Source organism: Triturus cristatus, chromosome 2_1 (assembly GCF_964204655.1).
Source record: "Triturus cristatus chromosome 2_1, aTriCri1.1, whole genome shotgun sequence".
NCBI classification, from domain to species: domain Eukaryota; kingdom Metazoa; phylum Chordata; class Amphibia; order Caudata; family Salamandridae; genus Triturus; species Triturus cristatus.
Window position 1 is genome coordinate 1,026,559,413 of NC_140581.1, and position 24,957 is coordinate 1,026,584,369.

The 24,957-nt window shown below is 44.5% G+C and overlaps 1 protein-coding gene across 1 annotated transcript in view; it reads right to left on the reverse strand.

Moving 5' to 3' along the window:
* LOC146866263 (alcohol dehydrogenase 1-like) overlaps positions 1 to 24,957 on the reverse strand; it is a 76,723-nt gene that overhangs the window by 40,137 nt on the left and 11,629 nt on the right. Inside the window, exon 2 of the mRNA XM_085635144.1 lies at positions 7,326 to 7,427. Coding sequence (XP_085491270.1) covers positions 7,326 to 7,427 — 102 coding nt within the window. The remainder of the gene's footprint in view (positions 1 to 7,325; positions 7,428 to 24,957) is intronic.

Consider the following 24,957-nt stretch of genomic DNA (forward strand, 5'->3'; position numbering starts at 1 on the left):
TGGTTAATACCGCGTTGCAAGAGGTGAACTCAGCAAAAATACTGGCAATAAAACAACCTTGGGTCCCCAACTTCCAGCCAACCCTATCTGCAGGAACCAAGGCTGAGGGTGTAAGGAGAGTACCATCACCTATCCAAGCAATCTTGGACCACCAATTGGCAGCAGCGTCTCGATCCCCTGAAATATGGGCAGCGGGTCGCAATCATCCGATCCCTCGGTACAAAGTTGCAGTTGCAGTTGCTCATGTCGATGCGACCTCAAAGTGGAAGGGTCCTCTGTTGCGCACCACGAGCTGTGCGCTACATATATCGCCAGACTTATGCCTCGCAAAAGAGCAGAGCAGGGGACACAGCGGGGTACGTGTGGTTGCTTTATTTAGAACCTGGACGACATGACCAGTTTCGGCTGTGTGCCTTTTTCAAATGCCACAGTTCTGTGCATGAGTCACCTGACAAAGTCTCCTTAATAAGCTCCTACTTTCCCAATGGTGGACTGCTCACCTGCGCTGCTTTAGCCTGCAAGACGTTCAAACAGTCAAATCTTGAGACTGCATGCCCCATAATGCAGCGTGTTGGTTCATACCACGTTGCAGGAGGTGAACTCAGCAAAAATACTGGCAATAAAACAACCTTGGGTCCCCAACTTCCAGCCAACCCTATCCGCAGGAACCAAGGCTGAGGGTGTAAGGACAGTGCCAGCACCTATCCAAGCAATCTTGGACCGCCAATTGGCAGCAGTGTCTCCATCCCCTGAAATATGGGCGGCGGGTCGCAATCATCCGATCCCTCGGTACAAAGTTTCAGTTGCAGTTGCTCATGTCGATGCGACCTCAAAGCGGAAGGGTCCTCAGTTGCGCACCACGAGCTGTGCGCTACATATATCGCCAAACTTTCTCTTCCCAAAAGAGCAGAGCAGAGGACACAGCAGGGTACGTGTGGTTGCTTTATTTAGAAACTGGACGGCATGACCGGTTTCGGCTGTGCGCCTTTTTCAAATGCCACAGTTCTGTGCATGAGTCACCTGACAAAGTCTCCTTAATAAGCTCCTCCTTTCCCAATGGTGGACGGCTCACCTGCGCTGCTTTAGCCTGCACGACATTGCAACAGTTAAATCTTGAGACTGCATGCCCCATAATGCAGCGTGTTGGTTCATACCACGTTGCAGGAGGCAATTTCTTAGAATACGTCGTAATTGTTCAAATAAAAACAACTTTTTTGAAAACGCAGCTACTTTGCGGACAAAGCTATGTAACAGAGGGTACCCAAAGAAACTAGTCAGGAATGCACTCAAACGAGCATGGTTTACACCCCGGGAAACTTTGTTAACACCAAAGAACAAGGAAAAGAATGATCAACTTACTTGTGTGTTAACATACAATCCCAAAGCAAACAAAGTGAGGCAGATCATCCAAAGAAATTGGCGGTTGGTCGACCATTTGGGGTTGGCTACAGCGCTTTTTTCCTTCCAAAAAGGGAAAAATTTGCGAGAACACCTGGTTAAGGCCTCTAGACCAGCAGTACCTAAAAATGATGTAAGAACTATGATGGGACTGCCTCCAGTGCAGGGACATTTTAGATGTCAGAACTGTGTGGTATGTCCCCAAACAAGTGACTCCAAGTTCACAACAATTGGCAATCAAAAACATGTTCAATTGGGTTTTTCGAATTGTAATTCGAAAAATGTAATTTATTCAATTGAATGTCAGTGTAAAAAAACTTATATTGGTCAAACAACCCAAGCTGTGAAACTCCGTATTCAGCAACATAAATCACGGATTCGATGCAAAACTCTAGGTGCCCCTTTGGTCCAGCACTTTGTGGAAGTTGGCCATAATGAGGATGAATTGAGGTGGACTGTCTTGACAGTTATGCGCCCTATGAATAAAACCATCTTGCAAAATACCCTGAATCGTCAGGAGGCGAGGTTGATTGAAAAATACCGGACAGCAATAGACGGCCTAAATGATAAGGATGAAATTTGGGAGTTGATACAATAAGAATTTCATTTGTAAATTAAGACCCTGAATGCAGGATTAAACAAATGCATTAGATTTTGTCAGAAGAGTGCTCTACATGTATAGTCACTGTGTAGATATGTGCACAAGAATATGTTTTTTTAGATTGTGAGCCTTGATGTTTACAGGTTACCTTACTCTGTCTATTTGCACATTGGGTAGAACTTTCGGTGTGATTATTTCTGATTCACTCTGGTCTGAATATGCGTTTCCTTCTATATTATTCACTAAAGGAATCAGTGGTGATTAATATTTCTTTCTCTTTTTTATTAGCATTTTTAGTATTATCTGTTCATTCAATATAGTTCTGTAGGCACCAATAGTATTACATAATTAATAGCGGATTTAAACCTGGAAATGAGAGAGGAGCCTATAAATATATTGTCTCTTCCAACGCTCCCTTTCAATATGGCCGATTCGTTGCCCCGCTTTATTTGGAGGTCTTTAGTCCTTCGTCACTTTTCACACCAGGAAATAAGGTTCCGACCGTCTTTTCTCGTAAGTTCACTCGAAAGTGAGCACGGACGGATACGAGGTATATTTCTAGGAGATGGTAGAGAATTAAGGTAAGCCAACTCGATTATGAGACGTTCTATACACAATAGATTTTAAGCAAGTAGTCCCTTTGGACTTACACTGTGTTTCCGCTTGTTCGTTTCCTTTGAACCAGTCAGTAATCACGCCGGACGGCTTCCTTTGAAGATTCAAAACACGGACAAGGGGCCTCGTTTTCATTCGAATAAGGTATTTAGATTGTAGTCTGAGCAAGTACCTTTAGTTATTGGAGGGAGGAGACTGTGTTTAGTCATTGTTCTATCTTCGTTACAGAATTGGTATTAGAGGGGTTGGACCCCCAAGTCCCCCACTCCTTCCAAGTACGTTTGATTCGCTGAGCTGACTTTTCAGCTTAAGGTTAGTCGAGTAGACAGTTTATTCCTTAAGAGAGGCTCTCCCATATTCCCGTGATATATTCCTCTTAGAGTAATAGGATCCTTAGTGTATATACGTAAGATCGATTGGTGGAGGTGTCTGAATCACCATTTCTATTGATATAGAGAGTAGTCTGGAGATTTCTTTGCACATAGATATATTTAGGTATTAATGAATTTTATCTCAAAAAGTTTTTTGTCACGAAATTTGGTGTCTCTTTCCTTGTGGTGGGACTTTTGGTCTGTTCTCCACTTCTGAGGTGAAGGACCTGTACATTGATGGGCGAGCAGAGAAGGTCTTTTGTAATGTATATGTTATTTGAGTGTGCTTCTTTTTATGTAGATTGCTGCTGTTTTCCTTGACCTGAAGAGGCCAAAAGGAATTGATTGGCTGAAACGCGACCGCGTCGACAATTTGGTTTCACAGAGGGCCCCTAAAAAATTGGAATGTGTTGGGATTTAAGAACTTTGCATTGCCTTTGAATTTGTGGAGATATTGCTTTCCTTATGCAATGTATATGCCCTCTTGGATGTCCACACTATTGAAAGGTGGATCCATAATCGAAAATCTGTTTTAGGACAGTAGCGGAGTTTCGTTTTATGTACATAGGTTGTGTTTTGTAAATATATGTCTTTTGTATATGCTCAGCAAAAAATGATGAAAAATGAGATGTGAATTGATACACATACGAAAGGATAATTAAAAGTGTCCTTGTTCAAAAATATTGTTTTATTTGTTCCTCCATACCATTTTTTCTACATTGTGCAGGAGGTGAACTCAGCAAAAATACTGGCAATAAAACAACCTTGGGTCCCCAACTTCCAGCCAACCCTATCAGCAGGAACCAAGGCTGAGGGTGTAAGGACAGTGCCAGCACCTATCGAAGCAATCTTGGACCGCCAATTGGCAACAGCGTCTCGATCCCCTGAAATATGGGCGGCGGGTCGCAATCATCCGATCCCTCGGTACAAAGTTGCAGTTGCAGTTGCTCATGTCGATGCGACCTCAAAGCGGATGGGTCCTCTTTTGTGTACCACGAGCTGTGAGCTACATATATCGCCAGACTTTCTCCTCCCAAAAGAGCAGAGCAGAGGACACAGCGGGGTGCGTGTGGTTGATTTATTTAGAAACTGGACGGCATGAGCGGTTTCGGCTGTGCACCTTTTTCAAATGCCACAGTTCTGTGCATGAGTCACCTGACAAAGTCTCCTTAATAAGCTTCTCCTTTCCCAATGGTGGACGGCTCATCTGCGCCGCTTTAGCTTGCAAGACGTTGCAACAGTCAAATCTTGAGACTGCATGCCCCATAATGCAGCGTGTTGGTTCATACCGCTTTGCAGGAGGTGAACTCAGCAAAAACACTGGCAATAAAACAATATATATATATATATATATCAAACCAATACTCCCTCTAGGTAAGAAAGAGTGCGGAACAGCTCCGGGGTGCAGAAAAGTGACCCCCCTCCTCTGGCCACTAAAGGCCCCGGGTAACCCATTCCCCGGTGCCGGCCTTTCTAGTTTAATTATTTATATTTTTTTGGGGGGGGGGGGGAGGGGGCCGCATGCCCCCCCTCCCGGGCCACTCATAGCCCCGGGGACCCCATCCCCCGGGGCTGGCCCTCTCCGTTGGGGCCGTGGGGGGTCCCCAATCCCCCCACGGTCCCGCCGGCTCCCCACCTCCTGCGGGAGCCAGCATTGCTTTTCCACATGGAGAGGTGCTAACATGCAGCTCCCTGTGTGGAAAAGCAATTTGGTTTGAATTTTGAAAGAGAGAGCAGGTTTCCCTGACATTCCGGTGGTGCAATTGTCTTGTAAATATGCCCCCTTGTCTCCTATGTCATCAAAAGTTTGGATATCCCCTACCATTAGACTAATGTGCATGCGCCTTTATATTTTGCTGAAAAACCTTTTGTGAAGGGCCTAAAGCTTGTTATCCACTTAGCACACTAAATGAGTAGTATTTTTCACATTTTGCAATGGCCCTTTGAAACTATTCTCAACTACCAAATGAAGGACGTTGATGAGAGGTCTATGGGTCCAGTTGTCAAGCTTCTGGCAACCCTGCTACAACTGTCCTGATGTGGACTGTGTCAATTGTCCTGAAGATCTACCAGAAAACACTCTTCAACTTTGTTTGCCTTATTCTTAAGGCTTAGCACTATTTTACTGCAAAGAGTGAAAAGTTCCAAGCTACAACTATTATTAGTGGAAGGAATTGACGTGATTGTTGTTCATGATAGGGATAGAGCATTGCTTAATTTGAGCCAGTGGTTTTCGGTGCTTAACGTTGGCACTTAATTGTCAACAGCAGCACTTATCTCAGCTGCTACATGGTGGCGCTGTTCGTGTAACATAGAGATGAACACAACAACAGTTGTTTCTTAATCACATCAACATTAAAACAACTAATACCTGCCTCCCAAGCCAATCTTACAGTTTTGGGAGACCTTGAACAGTCTGAATTGTCACACTTGTAGCAGTTTGATGGCTAGTAGTTGTGAATGTATTGTCATTGGCAGCTCTGGCAGTGGCAATGGGTGGTGCAAGCTGGGGTGGCCTACTAGCGAGGGCTCTGGCACTTAATATTTTGCAAATTAAGCACTGGGATAGAGTGTGACATGGACAAACAAAGAGACTATTGTGTAATTTGCAAAATGTTTAAGAGCAATTAGGGGTAGGCGGAACTTGCGTAATCGCGTTACGCAAATCTCCGCGAAACGGTAAAAATCCCTGCGAACACGCAGAAATTCCGCGAACTCGCGTAATTGCTTGTTCGCGATGCTTTTTCCTGTTCACAATAGCTGTTTGCGTGCTCGGGGAGAAATATCTCGCGAACACACATTTTAAGAACGCGAACAAGCAAAAAATTTCGCGAAATCGCAGAAAGCAGAATTTTGGGCAATTTCGCGGTCTCCGCGGAACGCGAAATTACCCAAATTCCGCATATTCCGCGAGCGGAACGGAATTTACCGCCCAGGCCTAAGAGCAATGCAAAAATTAACCATTCTTTTTCGCAAGAGGTGAGGATCATCTTTTTTACCACATCAATCTTTCCAAAGTTCCTTCTTTTGAAATTTCCAAGTTTCCCTACTTCTCACAAAGTCGATCAGCCACCCTGCATTTCCAATCTCTTGAAATTACCAATGGGTATCCTTTGGGGTAACCTAACAGCCCTCTTGAATTACCAATGATCCTCACATAGGACACCTAACAGCCATCCATATCTCATCCCTGGAAATTGGAGATGCTCCTCTTACAGGATTACCTAACTGCCCTGCTGATCACATTAGTGAAAATGACAGTGGGTCTGACAAGGAATATCAACATTATAGAGACATTAAAAATACGGGCTCAGTTTGCTCTTTCAATGACAAAATTGTTCCAGGAAATAACTAGATGCAATCCCTTTAAGATCATTTGTACCTAATCATAAAGTCTCATGAAGGTATCTAGTTAATAATATTTTACAACATAAGCAGTTGTGATTCTTCTACTACTAACAAGTGAACTAGGCTTGGGCAGAGTACATGGAGTTCCACTATGTGAAACTCCGCGAAGTGACCAAAAAACTCTGCTGAGCTACACAGAGATCTCAATAGCAGTGGAGTGCATTAGGTCACGCCATTCGCTCTGATTTTTAGCGCTGGGTTTGTCCCGCAATGGAAAATCAGTATTAACGGCACCATGCAGAGCGCAAGAGGGTGCTGCTTTTTTCTGCCGCTTGTGTAGATGTTCTACTCAAGCAGCAGCTTCCTCACTGTGAACAGAAGGTTTCTCAACGAGAGTGGTAGAAGGCATCCGCTACAGCCCACATTGAGAAATCTCGCCAGGAGGTGGTCTGAAGTAAGAGTTTCCTCACTCGCACTCACCAACTTAACGTTAGCGAGTGAGGAAAAAACTCCACTCCGCTTATCGGAGTTTCTTGGAACTCTGCACACTATGCGGAGTGGAAAAAACTCCTCAAACTCAGCAAGTGGAACGGAATTTCATACCCAGGCCAAGTGTCAACTGCTTTTTTTGACATGCTGAGTCAGTGATTTCTGTGTTCTATGAAATTTTAGCTGAGTTATGGTCGGCATCATAGAAAATGGCAAAAATCCAAGAAACACTTCAGTGATGGTTTTGCAATTCTTTAGGTTGAATTTGGAATTGGTGCAGTAATCCAGTCTTGCAGAGAACTAACATCTGGAAAGTACATAGACAAAATAAACTAATTCACTCTAGCAAGAACTGCACAGGAATTAGACTCTCCGCACTTTGAATCAGTTTCTGGACTTCAGAATTAACTGTTCCAAAGGTGATGAAAGTCTTTGGTATGAAACAAGTTCACAATTTTTTCTAAACAAAATACATGGAAATGTTTGTTCAATACTGCTATTACCTTGATGCGGATTTCATTTGCCTTGGGCGGCGCCACTTCGATCTCCTCTACCTTCAGGGGTTGGTGAGGCCCCCAGCAAATCGCTGCCCGACATTTTATAACCTGTGGAAGTATAAGAGAAATATAACTTCATTAAGGAGATGCTTAGGCAAGCTGTGAACTGTAGTCTTAAAAACACAGTTATTGCCCTGCCATTTACAGCACACAATTCTCAAGTAGACTAGCTAGCATACACTATCTCTACAGTCACTGAACCCCGCAGAAGAATCACCCTTCATCTCCCGCATCTCCTCATCTCAGCTAATGCAACCTCATCCATCCTTCTTTTGGTGGCCAGAGCAGTGCTTAATTTGAGCCAATGGTTTCAGGTGCTCGGCACCAGCACTTAATTGTCAACACCGGTGCTTGTGACAGTCTGCCACAAGGTGGCACTGTCTGGCTAATTTAGGGATGACCACAACAGTTGGTAATTAATGCAATGTACATTAAAAATGACCTACCACCCAAGCCATTCGTATAGCTTTGGGGGCCCGGAATTGACTGAATTGTCAGACTTGTAGGAGTGTGATGGCTCGTAGATGTGTTGTTACTATCACTGGCAGCATGGCAGGGGCAATGTGTAGTACAAGCTGCAGTGGCATCCTGACAAGAGACCTGGCACTTTTTTTCCCCACAAATTAAGCACTGTGCTAGTCATTACTATACTCTAGTAGTGTCCCTTCACTTAAAACTCCTCTTGGTTTTTAAAGTGATTGCTTTCTAGGTAGGTTTGTGCTATATAAATGAATGAATGAAACTGTATTTTTTAAGCGCATAGCTACCCGTAAGGATCTCAGCGCTATATAAGCAATTTATATACACACTCTCCATCAAAAAAGACATACAATTTCTTTCAAGATTTTATAGATTCTGCAAGGGCACCCCCCGGGGCCTTGGCAAAAAGTACTCCTGTTACAGAGTTTTTCTGCATGAACATTTCAAAGAAAAAATGTACTTTTTGGAAAATATTGAGAAATTTTTATTACACACCTCTGTTGACAGTATACTGAAAGACAGTGTTAACTTTTTGGGGTTTGAAAGCAAAGAACAACAAGCAATGGGAAAGGCAATAGGTCTCTCCTATACAAGAGCTATTGTCTTTGCCAATGTCTTTTAGCCATGTTGTCAAACTGTGCGGCTGCTGTGCAGCATGGCTAAAAGTTATTTTTTTAAACGCTATAACACAGCCAGTTCTGGTTGCGTCATAGCGTTTTTTTTTCTTATGGCGAGTGGAGTTGAGTAACTCCTACTACAGGAGGTCAGGTAGAAAGGAAAAGACAACACTGACAATGAGATGTAGGATGGAAGGGAAAGAGCAATAGGACTAAAGAAAAGAGCCATGACAACATTGCATTTTTTTTGTTATAGTGGGTGGGGGATCGGTAACATAGACAATGGGAGGGTGGGTGTTTGAGGGGAAGAAGCAACATGGATAAGGTGGGTGGTAGAAGGAAGATACAAAACAGAAAATGGGGTGGTGGGAGACTGAAGAAGTAACACGGACAACAGGGTGTGGGTGGGTGGGGAAGAAGCAACAAGACACCGGGGGATGGAGGTAGGAGGGGAAGAAGGAACACAGACAATGGAGAGGTGGATGGGAGGGGAAGAAGCAACACAGACAGCTGAGGACGAGAAGTATCAACATGGGGAATGGGAAGGAAAAAAAGCAACATGGACAAGAACGACAGGGGAAGATTATAATTTAAAAAATAGTACCTCAATCACAGCACCAAGAGCAGATGGACCCTAATCAAGATAAAGCAATCAGTACTTGGTCCATGCTCTATCCGAAAAAAGAGGAAGTGAATCCAGTATGTGCTGGCCAATTAGAAGTCAGCAAATAAGAGTGACAATGAAACCAATGAATGGTAAGCAGCAGGCAGGGTGTAAGCCCCTTGTTGTGTACAGTATCGCTTGCAAGCGAGAGCACATACAACAAGTGCGCTGTCAGAGGCAAGACCTAAAAAATGATTGCTTGCAGCAGAAGGGTAACTAAAATGGACATACTACGTATTATCTTTCTGGAGTTGGACATCTGCAATGCATTAAAAATTATATAGGCTAAATGTTATCATATAACTTATGGTTTGATATCAGGACCACACCCAAGAGTAGAATGTTGGGAGGTGGGCAGGAGTTTTGATACTCAATGTGGGAAATTTGCAAACGCATGTATCATATGTGAAGTAGTATGACAGGAATACTCTTTATCCCTTTAGGTACTCTTAAATGCTTTGAGGTATCAGCCTGAAAAGTTCAATACTCTGTAAAGGGGGCACAGTATATTCTATTTGTCCTAATAGTATCTGAATCTGATACAAATATTCCTATTTAGTCACATCTTGGGTGTTATCCGCCGATTCAGTAAGGCATATAAGTGTACTGTAAAAGAGTACTACAGGAGTACTCTTATGTAATCTCACATACCTTTGTGAATCAGCCACTAAAAGTCCACATATTCTGACATGTCTTTTAAAGTGACCCTAAAATATATAATAAAGGAATATTCGGGGAACGTTCATATACACTTAGAACTAATTGAAAGGACTGTGCCCTGTTTGTACTTGTACTAATAGGGAGTGGGTGATTAATGAAATCACGCAAGGTTCTATTAAAGTACTCATGCAGTACTACTTACCATACTCATAAATACTTTTGTAAATCAGCTCCATTGCGCTGTGAAAGATATGATGGTCACAGGCATGTAGCCAGTTACACACTAAGGGGTGAGTCACATTGGCATTTATTAGCAGGGGAAGCAGTACTACATGGGTACTCTTTTACGTACTCCTGCATGCCTTTGCGAATCGTCCTTAAAATGTCCAACTCTCTTTTAGTATTTGAATATTCATGTTGCAAAGGGACAGGCTGAGAGGGATGGCACCACATGACCACCTACTGAAATGAATTCTGCATACTTCTTGGTTGCTTCACTAACACCTGAGCAAGGACAGAGTCTCTCTATTAGCAGAAACATTTTATTCGTGGTAAAGGGAGCCAGTGGTGTAATGAAACTTGAGTGGGACGGGCGCAAGGATCATGAAGGGGCCTCCGCTCCAGATTTAATATGGAGCTTTGGGGCTAGAGAACTGGGCTGAGGGGGCCTGCGTTAGGCCACTAAAGGGAACTCTAAATCCTTAGGCTGGCCCATCAAGGACGCCCTTTGCATGAATTCCTTGTCTCCTTTATTCCTACCCACATACATGGATAGCAGTAAGTAGAGCATAGGTTTGCCTGCTCTGTGCCGGGCAATGAGAGCCAGCACTTCCACATAAATAGACATTGACTGATGTGTGACATTATCTTTCAGTTGTACAACAGGGACCTTCGGGTTGTGCAGGGGCAGCATAGTGAACTCACCCACTGGTTTTCTGGGCAGTGTGAGCAGAGCTTCAACCCCTGTGCAAACTTCATAGGATCACCCAGTACTAAATGCCCTTGAACCAATGGCAAAGCTAGGATAAGATGCTTCAATGTGTCAGTGAACTATTCTTTAATGGTGAATGGCAAGGAATAAAAAATAATGCTAATGAAGATGGTGAAGAAACTATGCATAAACTAGCTGAAACTGCTGAAATCTGTGTATTGCCCTTTAGGAGGTTGTGATTCCTCAATGAAAAACCACAACTATGACTTTTTGAGCTGGATCTGTTCACTGCCAGGAACTAGCACTATAATTGAGTCGTTATTGACTAATTAAACTTTGGCTTCCTGAATGAGTTGTATTCATTGTTTCTACCAGTCTAGAATATCTGGTCCCATTTCTTTTCCTTGTCATTTTGTATTATGTCATAATATAGATGTGATCATTCTCTGGTTTCCTTTTCATTTTAGCATCTGTTTATCTTGAGCTGTTTTTGCGTATTTTTTTTTAATCCTAGCAATGTTATGGAATGTGCCAGCAGCAGTCATTCATAATATTTTTTATTTATTATCAGTTTTATAAAGGGCGTACAATATCCAGAAGTGGTGACAGATGGCTGTACAACATCATAAAAGAAAGTTAAAGTAGCAAATGAAACCAGAAAGAATCTGGGATATAAGAAAGACTAACAAATTCTCAAGTAAATCTCAAGGGAGCTCGAGCAAGATCTTGTTTCAATGTACACACTGTAGAGCACATTAATTAGGCAAGTCTCTCTCAAACAGTAGGGGGAATCGAGACAGAATCTATTTAGAGAGCTCAGCAAGTTAAGGGATTAGTTAAGCAAGTATTTGTCAATCAGCAGGGATTGTAAGTTCTTCCAGAAAGAATTGAACAATGGGTTAATGCGTATTTCTGGAGGAATTTTGGGCCAGATGTACGACCCTTTCATTTAGCGCCTCGCATTTTGCGACTCATTGCGAGTCGCAAATTGCAAGGCGCTAAATGAAATGTACAGCAGTGTTATTCCACTGTTTTGAGATTCCCAATGGGGTCGCAAATTGTGAGGCTCATGAATATTAATGACCCTCTCCCAATCTGCAAGCCCATTGGCAATGCCAGCCCTCACAGGAATGGTGGCCTGCTGGGCTCAGCAGACCACCATGTCTGGGACTGCTTATTAATAAAGCAGCTTTTTTTTTTAAATGCAGCCGGTTTTGCGGGATGCATTTAAAAAAAAAAAAATGTTTTCGTTTCACTTTTTAAGGTCAGGCCACTGCCTGCCCTTAAATAATATTTTTTGAGACAGTGACAAAGTGGAAGGGGTCCCCTGGGGATCCCTTCCAAATTGCGACTGCATTACCACCCTCTTGAAGAGGGTGGTAATTTGCGAGTGTTTTGCGACCACAATTGAGGTCACAAAATATTCACACATAGCATTGCAGACGCAACTAGGAAGGGAACACCCCTTCCTAATTTCAACTCGCAATTTCTAAATAGCAAGTCGCAAATAAATTGTGACTCACTATTTAGGATTTGTACATGGCCAACAGTAATTTTGCATGCGCAAACGGGTTTGCAAACCCGTTGGGGCATGCAAAATCACGTTGTATATCTGGCCCATAGATCCCTATTCAAGGTACCATGAATGAACGCGATTTGGGGAGCCATCTTTTTGATCACTCCATGTCTGTATTACGTGGGAAGAAAGTTATAGTTACCTGGAACTTGCTGTTTTTGTTGTCATTTCTTTACAGCTCAACTGAATTGAATTCACATTGAATTATTAGAGCTCTGCGGGTGTTTCTTTTATTCAGCTTGTAGCTGTCCCACCCATGGTCTCAACCTTTCAGGGAGAGGAGTTGGCCATTGTACCACCAAGGCGTGTCCCCATTTCACCTGAAACATGCCACTGTTTGTGTTTTCTTAGTTACCTGATACGAGGCTTATGTAATGAATGGGGACAGGACTGAACAGGGTTGCCTTTCAAAGCTGGAGCCAAGACCACGCTCTACGAGTCGTTGCAGTAGCTGGCATGTGTATAGTAAGATCAGACATGCCGTTGATCTTGGGCGCCTGCAGCGAAGCGGAGCATTCAGCTCTGAACTCGAGACCGGATTAACTGTACTCTGGAGTTAATCCTCTAATAAGGAAAGATGCACAAACGAGAGAATGCCAACAATCTTGGCTACACACCCTTCATGTGTTCACATGCATGTTGACTTAAAGCTGGTGGATAAACTCCCCCCAAAAAGCACAGTGGGAATGCCTAAGAATATAGAAAGGAGATGGTGAGTGATCAGGGTTTTATCTTCGAGCAGCAATTACTGGCAACACTTTCAGCCATTTTGTGAATTTATATGTGTTGCCTGCTTGCCTTCATGAACACCAGCCAGTCTGTCGGTGGGGCTGCCTGCTGCCAACTCCACAAGTAGGGGTCCCATTCTGAGCCGGATAGAGCAGAAGCCATATTGGGGAAGGGAGGGGGGGTCATACCAGCCAGCCTGATTCCAAACTACCAACTGCAGGAACGCACCCTGTAGAACCAAATGTGTTCACAGACACATTTACCTCCTTTTGAAAGCAGGAGGAAAATGCGTGTTGAAAAGGGCTCAGAAACAAAGAAACGTGTGGAATTGGACCGTTGATTCTGAAACCAGTTTGTTATTCCCCATTCTAGACCAAAGGAAATAGGAATAGCCGCTAATTAGAGTGGAGATTGGAACAAATCAGTCTATCGGGCCCCTGTATCACTACATCCATTCACCAGCCCACTTGCAATGCAAAGGAAGATGCCTGTTGGCCCAGAGAGTCAGAGATGCAGCAGATTAGGCGCCTCTTGGCCCTTTAGGACAGCCTGTCAGCTTACTATTGAGCACAAGCGAATGAAGGAACTGACAGACCCCTGAAAAGATTGTACGGTTACATAAGTAGGATCCACAAGTGCATCATTATATGTGGATTATGATCAATTATGCAAGCCGCTTGCTAAAGCTTCTGTATCACACCACGCCTTATACAAGGAGAGCGCATCGCTTGTCTCAGACTCTTGTTTGGATGCGCCTCCCTTGAATGGCATATACCCCCAGGGCTATACCCTTCCAACTGCTCTGTAATCTGTTTAGTTACAAAACAGCCTTTTCTGTGCAGTATGTTTGTTATATAAGCTTTCACTCTGGTTTGGCAAATGGCAACCCTCACAGTTGCACATTAGCCACACAGAGCATTTATTTGCGCCATGTTTGGTACAACAAATAGAAAGATGCATCAACTCAGACTGGTGTTGAGAATGTACATTTACTCGAGTGGAAGGCAGGAGTAAGCGCCATTCAAGGGAAGGGAAGGGAAAGAAGGATTCGGGCTGTAGAAAAAGGGTGCTCTCCAAAGGTTTTAAAAAAAAAAAATATATAGATGTGCAACTACACAGTGGTGCATCATTTAAACAGTAGATTTTCCATCTACAGCGAAATTTGCGCAAGTACATTTTACAAAACCAGAATACTCTTGGAAATATTCATCGCTCATAGATTTTCAAGTCTACTATGAATTATGAATCCCAGAAAAGTTTTAAATGCACTCAAAACGTAAAAGAAACCTTAGGGTGGTAGATGTCTCCTTTTTCTAACTCAGTCTTTGTAAATCGGCCCTCTTGGGGGTGCATCCCCTGAAGGAACAGCAGTATTTGACTCCATGTCAAGAGGGTGATTAGGTATTGGGGCGGCAAAAGGTTGCATTGCCTAGGTTGGCAAGATGTCCTTCACCGGCTGTAAATACCTTGATCACCAACCATCTGACACCATGCAAAGCAAATCACCTCGCGCTGTCAGTGTGAAGTTAGAGAGCACAGGCAATGCTGCTGAACTGAATTATGAAGAGCGCACAAGAAACATAGGGGGATATTCACAAGGAAGTGGCGGAGAGTGACGTTAACCTTCTTGGCTTAACGCCTCTCTCCACCACTTCGGAAAAGCAAGGCTACACCATATTCACAAGGACATGGTGCAGCCTTGCTTTTCCCCCTGCGATGGCGCTAAGTTTCACGACTTAGCACCAACGCAGGCACCCTTGCACCAGAGTGCAAGGGTGTCTGCAAGCAGGGAGGTTTGTTTATGTACAGGAAGGTGTCCCTTCCTGCACATAAACAAACCTAAAATGCCATTCTGTCACTGTCATGGGTGCTGCTTCATGCAGGACAAATGTAAGTTACAAAACTGCATTTTAAAAACACCTTCCTTTACATAAACAAACCATGGCATTTTGCATTTTCCATGTGTGCTGCACAAGGCAGCATACATGGAAAATGCAAAAACGAGGAGAAATGAAGCATTTCTCCTCGTATTGCCAACTTAAGACCAGGGTTTTCCTGGTCTTAAGTTTGGCGTTAGCTCCTATTTACACTGCCCTTGTGAATAGGGGGCACCGTAGATATCAATGGGTGTTGCGTTGGAACCCACCACAACACCCACTACACGCCCCTTTTACGCTAAACACAGCGCGTTCAGTCTGGAGGTCGAGCTGCGAGTACTAAAAGAGTTGTTATATTTCTTTCATGTCGTTGTTCCTAATATCGAGTCACATTTTGTAGGATGAAATTATTAGAGTATGAAAGATATTGGTCATCCAGTTGTACAAAGGTGACCTGGGAAATGTGGTTTTTAGTTGTCCTCAACTTAAATTTTTAAGGAATAAATAAGGAAATGTGTAAAGAACTTTTGCATTTTCCATTTTCGTTCCGGGTGGAACTCACAATGAATGGTCTAATTGTTTTATGATTAACAAAATAGTTGATTTCTAGTGATTACTCTACAAGTCATTACAATTAACTGGAAACATGCAAAGAATTAATCTTTTGGACCACGGTGAAATTTGTTTAGTCATAACGATAAATTAGATAGAATGGAAAATATTTTGGGAAAAATTGACATTAAAGAAGACATTGTATGTTCACCCTTAACACAATATTTTATCTAAACTTTTTATCTGTTTGTCCAACACTTTCGAGATCTGACAACCTCCTTGAAGGGTTTTACCTGGAAATGTTATATATTATTGAACTATTTCCTGCCCTTTTTTTTCTTTCTCGTTCCCCTAACTGACTTGGCTCTTATATGCAGTCTTTTGATAAAGATATGAATTTCCCTCCTGTCTTTTCTTTTAATCTTTCTTCCACCTTTTTCTTTTCCGTTCTGCTATCTAAATAGGAATTATAAATTGATATAACTGCTTGGTTTACATATTGTGAGCTTGTTCAATCTGTTTTGATGCAAACATTATTTAAATAAGTTTCTGCTAATTTAGCATTAATTTTGTTTTTTCGTTGGATTGATTGTGTTTATTATGCTCTAAACATTAGGGGCTCATTACGATTTAGGGCGGTATCACTTTCACCAGACACCGACTCAGTCATGGGACCAACCAACACCTGGTCAGCGGTTCTGACGGCCCCATTAGGATGCGACCGAACACTGTTCGGTCACATTCCTATATTTCACTATGGGAGCATGCATTTTGGCTGTCAACCAGCCGTAATACTTGATTCCCATAGTGAAATGGGAGGTGCGGTTCATCCCTGCACCCCGTGGCAGACACCTCAAGGTGCCTGCCACAAGGTGCAGGAATCAACATGGGGGCACCATAGGAATGGCTAAACTGGCTGTATCAGGCATCGTTTTCCCGGGAGGCTGGATGGGTGGGGGCTGTTTTTGAAGCTGTGGGGGCTGGTTTTGCAGCAGTGCTGTAATATCGGCCCTTAGTAACAAAAGCAGCAGTGCGCCCTGATCATCCCTCCCAGCCCAGCGGGGTTGGGGCAGGAGGGTGCTGGTCTGACAAAATTGCCAGGGATACTTTGCGTTCCCAGTCCGGCTCTGACCATAGGTGCCTCCTGGGCCTCCAACTGGAGGCTGTGCACCAAAGGTGGCCATCTTGGGAGCCCCCTAACATGCTTTCCGGCATTATTTCCATTTCAGACACACTGGCATGGAAACTATGCTGCAAAGCATGCATTGTAATCTCAAGGGATTAAAGAGCCGCCCTTGAGATTGTAATCTCAAGGAATTAAAGAGCCACTCTTGAGATTACAGGCCGCATTCCAACTGGCAGACAGCTTCTCGAGCCGGTTGGAAGCCAGCCGGAATAACCGGCTGGTTTACTTTCCGACTGCCTCCATCATAATGAGGCGGTAGGAAAGGAAACCAGCCGGTTTAAGACGATATGGCCCTAAAGGCTCTGACAGAAGATAGGAGCCTTTATGGGCCGTATCGTAATCAGCCCCTAGGTTTATTTCCAGCCCTTTATAATGTTTGGAACATGTTATTGTGACTTAACATTTTATGATTAATAAAGCAATTTAGGCTTCAAAGAGGAACTTTTGTCAGAAAAGCAAATATATCATGGGATATCTGAATTATGTTTGGAGGCACTGATTTGCTCCTTATGAACATATCTGAAAGCCTGGGTTACTTTATTGGGTGTGTTCTGTTTATAAAAAAACTGAGGATTTTTCTGTTCACCTGCAGAGGGACTACTGAAAATATACGTAAAATAAAGAGTAGACTCAAATGCTGTCCTTACATTGGTAGCTGAATCAATTAAATACATCAATGAAAAAAATGGTTGATGAAAACTTCAAGCTAAGTTTACTGTTAATTTCCTGCTGCAGACACTGGCCAAGATGTAGAGGGAAAACCACCTAGTGGTGCTATGGAGGAGAATAAAAGGGTCATCTGTGGTGTGGTGCAAAGGATTGGCAAGGTAGTATGGGGGCCTGAGTTATGCATTTAAACAGAGGGTCGGGGCCAGTCTGGAGACATGGCTGGGTCAGTGAAATGCAGGCGGTTGAAGAAGGAAAACACCACTCAGTGGCACACTACTCATGAATACACAGGGGAACCCACAGTGGTACACCACTCAGTGGCACACCACTCATGAATATACAGGGGCACCCACAGTGGCATACCACTCAGTGGCACACCACTCATAAATACACAGGGACAACTCACAGAGGCACACAACTCATGAAAATAAAGGGGCATCCACAGTGGCACACCACTCAGTGGCACACCACTCATGAATACACAGGGACAACTCACAGTGTCACACCACTCATGAAAATAAAGGGGCACCCACAGTGGCACACCACTCAGTGGCACAACACTCATTAATATAAAGAGGCAGCACACAGTGGCACACCACTCATGAATATACAGGGACAAACCACAGTGGCACACCACTCATGAATATACAGGTACACCCAAAGTGGCACACCACTCATGAATATACAGGGACACCCCACATTGGAACACCACTCAGTGGCACACCACTAATGAATACAAAGGGGCAACCCTAAGTGGCACACCACTCATGAATACAAAGGGGCAACTCGCAGTGGCATACCACTCATAAATTTACAGGGGCAGCCCACAGTGGCACACCACTCATGAATACCAGGGGCAACTATCAGTGGCACACAACTCACGAATATACAGGGACATTCCATTCTTTAATGCAGTAGGGGTGCGCTGTGTTTCCACTCAGGAATATACCGCACATGCAAGCAAAAGTGCACACTGTACATGCATACACAGGGGCACACCACGAATGCTACACAGTGGCTGCCCATGCAGTCATAGAAAGAGGGACATTGCAGTCATATACAAGAGGATCCGACACATTTAAACACTGGGCCAACTTACCAGATAATCCACATAGGAGTAATATATAATCATATCTAGAAAAATACTGCGTTTATAAACACGTGCACACAACAGGTGCATATGCAAGGGTATACTACACATGATACACAGGGGCAACCCATGTTGTCATAAGCATAGGACACTTTACATTCACATGCAGGGATATACCACAAAGACAAGCACTGCTTCACAGTTTGCACACACACTGGCCACAAATGCGTGCATAAGGTCAAAACATCAAGTAATATGAATAGTGGTGCTTTACATTAATATATAGTTCCATCAACACGCCATAAAACACAGGCACGTGCCATCCAATGAAATCCATTGCATGCCGTGGAGTGGCAAATCTCACATAATATAATTTATTTTTATTTTTCAGTTATATCTGATTTTGGAACATTGGGCCAGATGTACGGCCATTGGATTTAGCGCCTGTTGGACTTGGACCTTTTTGCAGGGTCATCCCTGAACTTTTTGCCTTCCTCCTGTATTTTGTCTGAACTGTTGTTGGCTGTTTTATGACTCTTGGCACTTTACCACTGCTGGTCAGTGCTAAAGTGGTTTACTTATCAGACCCTAGTACAGTGCACTGTGCGTGCCCAGGGCTGGTAAATCAAATGCTGCTGGTGGGCTTGCAGCACTGATTGTGCCACCCACCGGAGAAGCTTGTAAAGTGTGTATCAGGCCTGCCAATGCAGAGCCTGTGTGCAGTCTGGTACTGCCATGTTGACTTGGCAAGTGCACCCACTTGTCAGTCCCTATACCTTCTTTTTTCCACATATCAGACAACCCTAAGGTAGGCCCAAGGGCAGGGTACATTGTAGGTAAAAGGTAGGACATGCCCTGATGTGTGTGGCATGTCCTGATAGTGAATTACAGCCATTTTCGTTTTTCACTATCGCAAGGCTACCTGCTCCCATAGGCCAGAATGGGCAGTTTGATTATACACCTTATAATCCTAACTGACTCATGGAACTAGGTAGAAATTCGAGTTTAGTATGCCTGAACTCAGAATGATAAAATACATCTTTTAGTGAAGTTGGTTTTAACATTCTGGGTTTGGAAATACCACTGAAAGTAGGCATTTTCTTGCCTAACCATCCAAGCCTGCCTCTGCTAGGTTGTGTATTCCTTGTCTGGTTTGTGAGTGTCAGGGGCTGGGTTGACTCCAGGAGACAGTGTGAGTCAGCACAAGGCTGAATAGACCTATCCGCATGTAGAGTGGTGGGAGGAGTTGCACCTGGGCCTGAATAGGGCTGTGCCTGCCTTCCACAATTATGGCTCCATCTCCTGTGGGGCCGCTGATAATCCTGGCCCACACTGTCAAAGGAAAGAAGGAGTCCTGTAAACAAAGTGCTCCAGGACTGCACAGAACTGGTTTGGACTAATTACAGACACTCTCTGCCTTCTGAGACAAAGGATTTTGGTGTATAAAATGGGGACCCAGACCCCAGAACTTTAGATCATTTCTGGGAATCAAGACAACCCTTTGCCAAGGAGAAGAACCAAGGAAGCTGAAAGAAGAGACTGCCCCTGTGCTGTGCTGTTGGAGTTGGCCTGCAGTGGTTACTTTATATGCCAAGGAAAGGAGAAAAGGAACTTTGTGTGTACTTTTGCAATCTTGAAGAAGAATCTCCAAGGGCTTGAACAGAGCTTGCCTCCTGCCTGAAGTCTCAGGGATACAAGACTTCACCACCAGCTCTCCTGAATTCCCTTGCTATGGAATTTTGCCTGCAGAGAGGTGCCTACTGTTGTTTGGGCCCTCTGAAGAGACTGCGAGTCGCTGGGAGATGGAAGCGTGACGCAACGAGGAGAAGCGAGTTGCCGCCGCAGCAGTGGCTGTCGCATTGCCGAAGAAGCGTGTCACCGCTGCAGCTGTTCCCTGTCACATCATCGACAAAGCGGATCGCATCACTGGAGAAGCGTGTCGCAGGGCCTGTCGCGGCTCAGAAGTTACTGAGTTCACCACACGGCCGTCAGGCATGCACTCATCACATCCAACGTTGTTGCATCGCATCGAGACGCCATTTTCTCACATCGCACCAGATCGTCACAAAGCATCGAGGCGCCATCTTGTCACATCGCACTGGATCACAGTAAGAAACCGACTAATCACCTCCTCTCCGGTAAGGAACCAACGCATCACCTCCCCTGTGCTCCAGTAAGGAACCGATGCATCACCTTCCCCGAAGCAAGTAACCAACGCATCACCTTTCCTGCGACCCTTTAGTTTGTATTGCGGGAGGCATCCAAGGTACTTTGAGAGTAAAGTGTCACATTTACCATCTACATTGAACTAAGCTATTTCTACCATTTTAGAGACTATTTTTGATTTCAGTATTGTGGATTTTTGTTGTTGGTCTTGTGTTAAGTCTAGTAAAGCTTACTTTTTTTCTAAACTGGTGTGGTGTCTATTTGTAGTGTTTTCACTGTACTACTGTATATGTTCACAAATGCTTTACCCACTGCCTCTGAGATAAGCCTGTCTGCTCGTGCTAAGCTACCAAGGGGGTGAGCAGGTGTTATTTTAGAAGTGTACCTCCCTACCCTGACTAGAAGCAAGGGTCCCTATTTGGTCAAACCTCTGCCAACTAGAGACCCCCAGTTCTAACAGCCCCTCACAATTTGCAGCAAATTGGGAGTCTCATGAATATTAATGACCCTCTCGCAATTTGCGACCCCATTGGGAATGACAGGCCCTCTCAGGTATGGTGGCCTGTTGGGCTCAGCAGACCACCTTGTCTGGGACTGCTTTTAAATGAGGCAGTTTGTGTTTTTTAATGCAGCCTATTTTCCTTAAAGGAAAACGGGATGCATTTAAAAAAACAAAAGAAACGTTTTCGTTTCATTTTTTAAGGGCAGGTAATGGTCCCTGGGACCACTGCCTGCCCTTAAAAAATATTTTCATACCCTGTTACAAAGGGGAAGGGGTCCCGTGGGGATCCATTCCCCTTTGCGACTCTATTACCACCCTCTTGAAGAGGGTGGTAATTTGCGAGTGTTTTGCAACCGCATTTGCGGTCGTAAAACATTCGTACATGGGTTAGAGAGTCGCTATTTGGAAGGGAACGCCCCTTCCAAATAGCGAGTCTCTAAACACTTTTTTGCCAGAATTGTGTTAGTACATGGCCATTCCAATTTTAGCATGCGCAAACTGGTCGCTAACCCGTTTGCGCATGCTAAAATGGTCGTACGTCAGGACCATTGTTTTATGTAATCAGCATGGACATGACACTGGGTAGAGTGAGGGCCTCAGGATACATCAGTGAACCAATGAGAAGTAATATATTTTTCTTCCCTGAAGGTTAGTTGATGTGCTAATAAATATGACACTTCCACAGGAATTTCTAATGAGTCTTCTGTTCAACCACCGACTAAACTTTCACTCTTATGTGTCTAACAAGCGTGTGTTTGTGTTTACAAATTAAGCACAGCACTCCATCTTGCAGATCTTGCTCGATTTTAGTTTGTGAACCTGCTGCAAAGCTAGAGGGGTGGGGGGGCAGCAGTTCTCAGTGGTTCTCATCGGTTCTCGATCCTGAGCTCGACAATAGTGGAAGTAGCCTGCCTTTTTGCTCACAATAGTTCTAATCTCCTTTACAGATTCTTTCTGAAAACTCGCCTCTTCACTGAAAGTCAAGCAGCTTGATTCGCTCTGGTCAGGAGCATGTGACCTTCAAGCGCTACCACTCTAGGGCAAGGCGCTACTGATTGGGATTCCAATCGAACCTTAGGCTGTGTATCAAAATATCTGGACCAATAATATCAACCTGCGCATGCGTCGACTCCACGGCTTTGACCGCCAACATATATAGTTGGCAGACAATGTGCAATTCACCACAACTTCACACTCTTCCCCACCCCTGCCGTGTGGGTTACACCCAGTAAAAAATTTCAGACTGTAGTTGGTCTTCACAGCGTAGTCTTTATTCATTTTAACATGATACCGCCAATTTCAATATTGACTCACTCACTGTTAATCTCTTGACCAACTTTATTATTGCTTTATTTAATACACCACAGCACGCCAAGAAGATATCAAGGTTATATATTTTACATCTCTACATTTGTATTTACATTTGATTCTCCACAGGCCCTTTGCCGCGGGTTGTGCCAGCAGGCCACAACCAAGATACCCTGCTCTCTTTTGTGCTGACCGCCCACCGGCCAACAGAGCCGCAGGTAGTTTCATCACTGCTGATAACTAGCGCCGGCTTCCTGAGTAGGGCCAGAGAGTCCAGGGCCACCAGCAGATCAGCCCCCTCTCCCGCCAGCCCGGAGCCCACAATAGGCTGTGCGCCCTGTTCTGGGGCCAAGCAGCCGCCGCCAACCAGAGTCCCTGTCATGTCTCTTGTCCAGGACCCCGCCTAACAAAATCCTGATCTTAGGGATGGGTGGGTGGGTAACTTTGCGACGCTCCGATGTCGCCGTCCACGCGGCCAAAGGACAAAGAGGGGGTTCTACCTTCCCCCTGAGCTTTTAAACCCCCCACCGATTTCCTGTTTCCGTGACGCGTTTCCGGGGGTCCCCGCATCTCAAACTCTTCCGGGTAACTTAACCCGGAAGAATTCCTAACCGGTTCTGCCCCTTGTTGCCACTAAAGGCACCACACCCACTAGGTGGGGTGGTGCCCATCAGTTAAGGTAACATTCATAGGGAAGTATAGCTTTGCTATTCTTAACTCCACACTTATGTTGATGATATGTAGGTAGACCATATAGTGCAGGCAATATAAAAATTTGGACTGTTCGAGAGAACACCCTACAGAGAAATGCAAACATAAAACATATCAAACGGGAAATGAATGTTCCTTTCGGTGTGTTAAATGGGCTGCCTCCTCAATTACAATACCATGAATAGTGGGCACGGTGCCCATTTCATACAGTTCTGCACGGAAGGCCAGTCATTTGCTTGCATTTTCTTCTGTATTTTTGATTACAAGTGCACTTTGGACCTACTTTAAAAAGGGTGTCAAACAGCCGAGATTAAATGTTGGTCACTGTTGAACTTTTGATTACCAACTGTAAAAGAGTTTATCTCTAATGAGGGCTGCAGAGGTTTCTTGGCGGGTACAATTTTTCCATTTGGACGGCATCTGTTTCTCTTTGATTGAGGCTGTACATGCGCCAAGAAACATAAGCAGTGTAATTCAGCAAAGTGCAGCCTTATGAAGTGGGTGTGAGGGAAAGGGTAGGAGGAGGGGTGAAAGAAACCTGATTGGTTCACGGGGGAACACCCCAGAGGCACACACAGGGTCGCCTCCTTAGGCTGAGTCTTTGCAAACATGGGCAATCGAGACAGCAACACTTTGTATGTGCACACTGGGGCACGCATGGATGCAGGCCCGGCTCCAGGAATTTTTATTTGGGTGAGCCATTGGTGCATTTGGGTGGGCCACCGCGGGCTCGATATGTCACATATATGTCTAGGCAGGCCTGCTTCAGGGCCCTCCTTTATCTCTTCTTAGTCTTACAAGGCCCAGTAAAACTCACTCTTTTCCAGATCTCTTTCTAAATATTATCACTCTCAAAACGTGTTTTTTCCATGTAATGTTCCTTTGATGGAAAGAGGATGTTTCTGAGGTGGGAGTATCAGGCAAGTGACACTTCTCGGCTCCCTCTGTGTGAGCCTTCTGGGAGAATCCCTCTTCATTACTACCTCAACCTGACCCCGTACTCTGCAACGCACTCCCTTACAGGTTTGATTTGCACACTCTCCAGTGCACCTTCTCACAGCTGACCTTGGCCCCAGCCCCATCTTCAGGCACCATCGGGTTACACTTTCATTTTTCTCAGTAAAAACATTAGTAAAATCACCTTCAAACTTAAAACATTGAATATAGCAGTAAATATAATTAGCACGCACTTTAAAGTATGTTCCACAGTAGCCCTTCTGACCCGACTGCTAATTAAATAAACAAAAACAGAAAGGCCATGACAAGGCTGGCTTCTACGCTGATGCGAAAGTCTTTTTTGTCGCCTCACCAATAACCTCTTTCTCCGTAAATACCTTTACTACCACCTTCCAACAGTGGCCCTCATCCCTCCATGGCCCCCCCGATTGACCTCCTCCTTGGATTCCCTCACTGCCACATGCCACAAGTGCCCCTCATCTCCCCATAGCCCCTCCCCCTCATGACCTCCTCCTCGGATTCCCTCGCTGCCACCCTCCACCAGTGCCCCTCATCTCTCTGTAGCCCCTCCCCCTCATGACCGCCTCCTCAGACTCCCTCACTACCACTCTCCACCAGTGCCCCTCATCTCTCCCTAGCTCCCCCCTCCACCCCATGACCTCTTCCTCGGATTCCCTCATTGCCACCCTTCAACAGTGCCCCTCATCGCTCCATAGCCCCTCCCACTACCTCCTCCTTGGATTCCCTCACTGCCACCCTCCAACAGTGCCCCTCATCTTTACATAGCCCCTCTCTCATATGCATTTCATTTGTAGTATAGCGCTACTCATATCAGTGTAGTGTGTGTCAGTACTTTACACCACGCACACATTATACGGAGACAATGAATCATACAAGTATGTA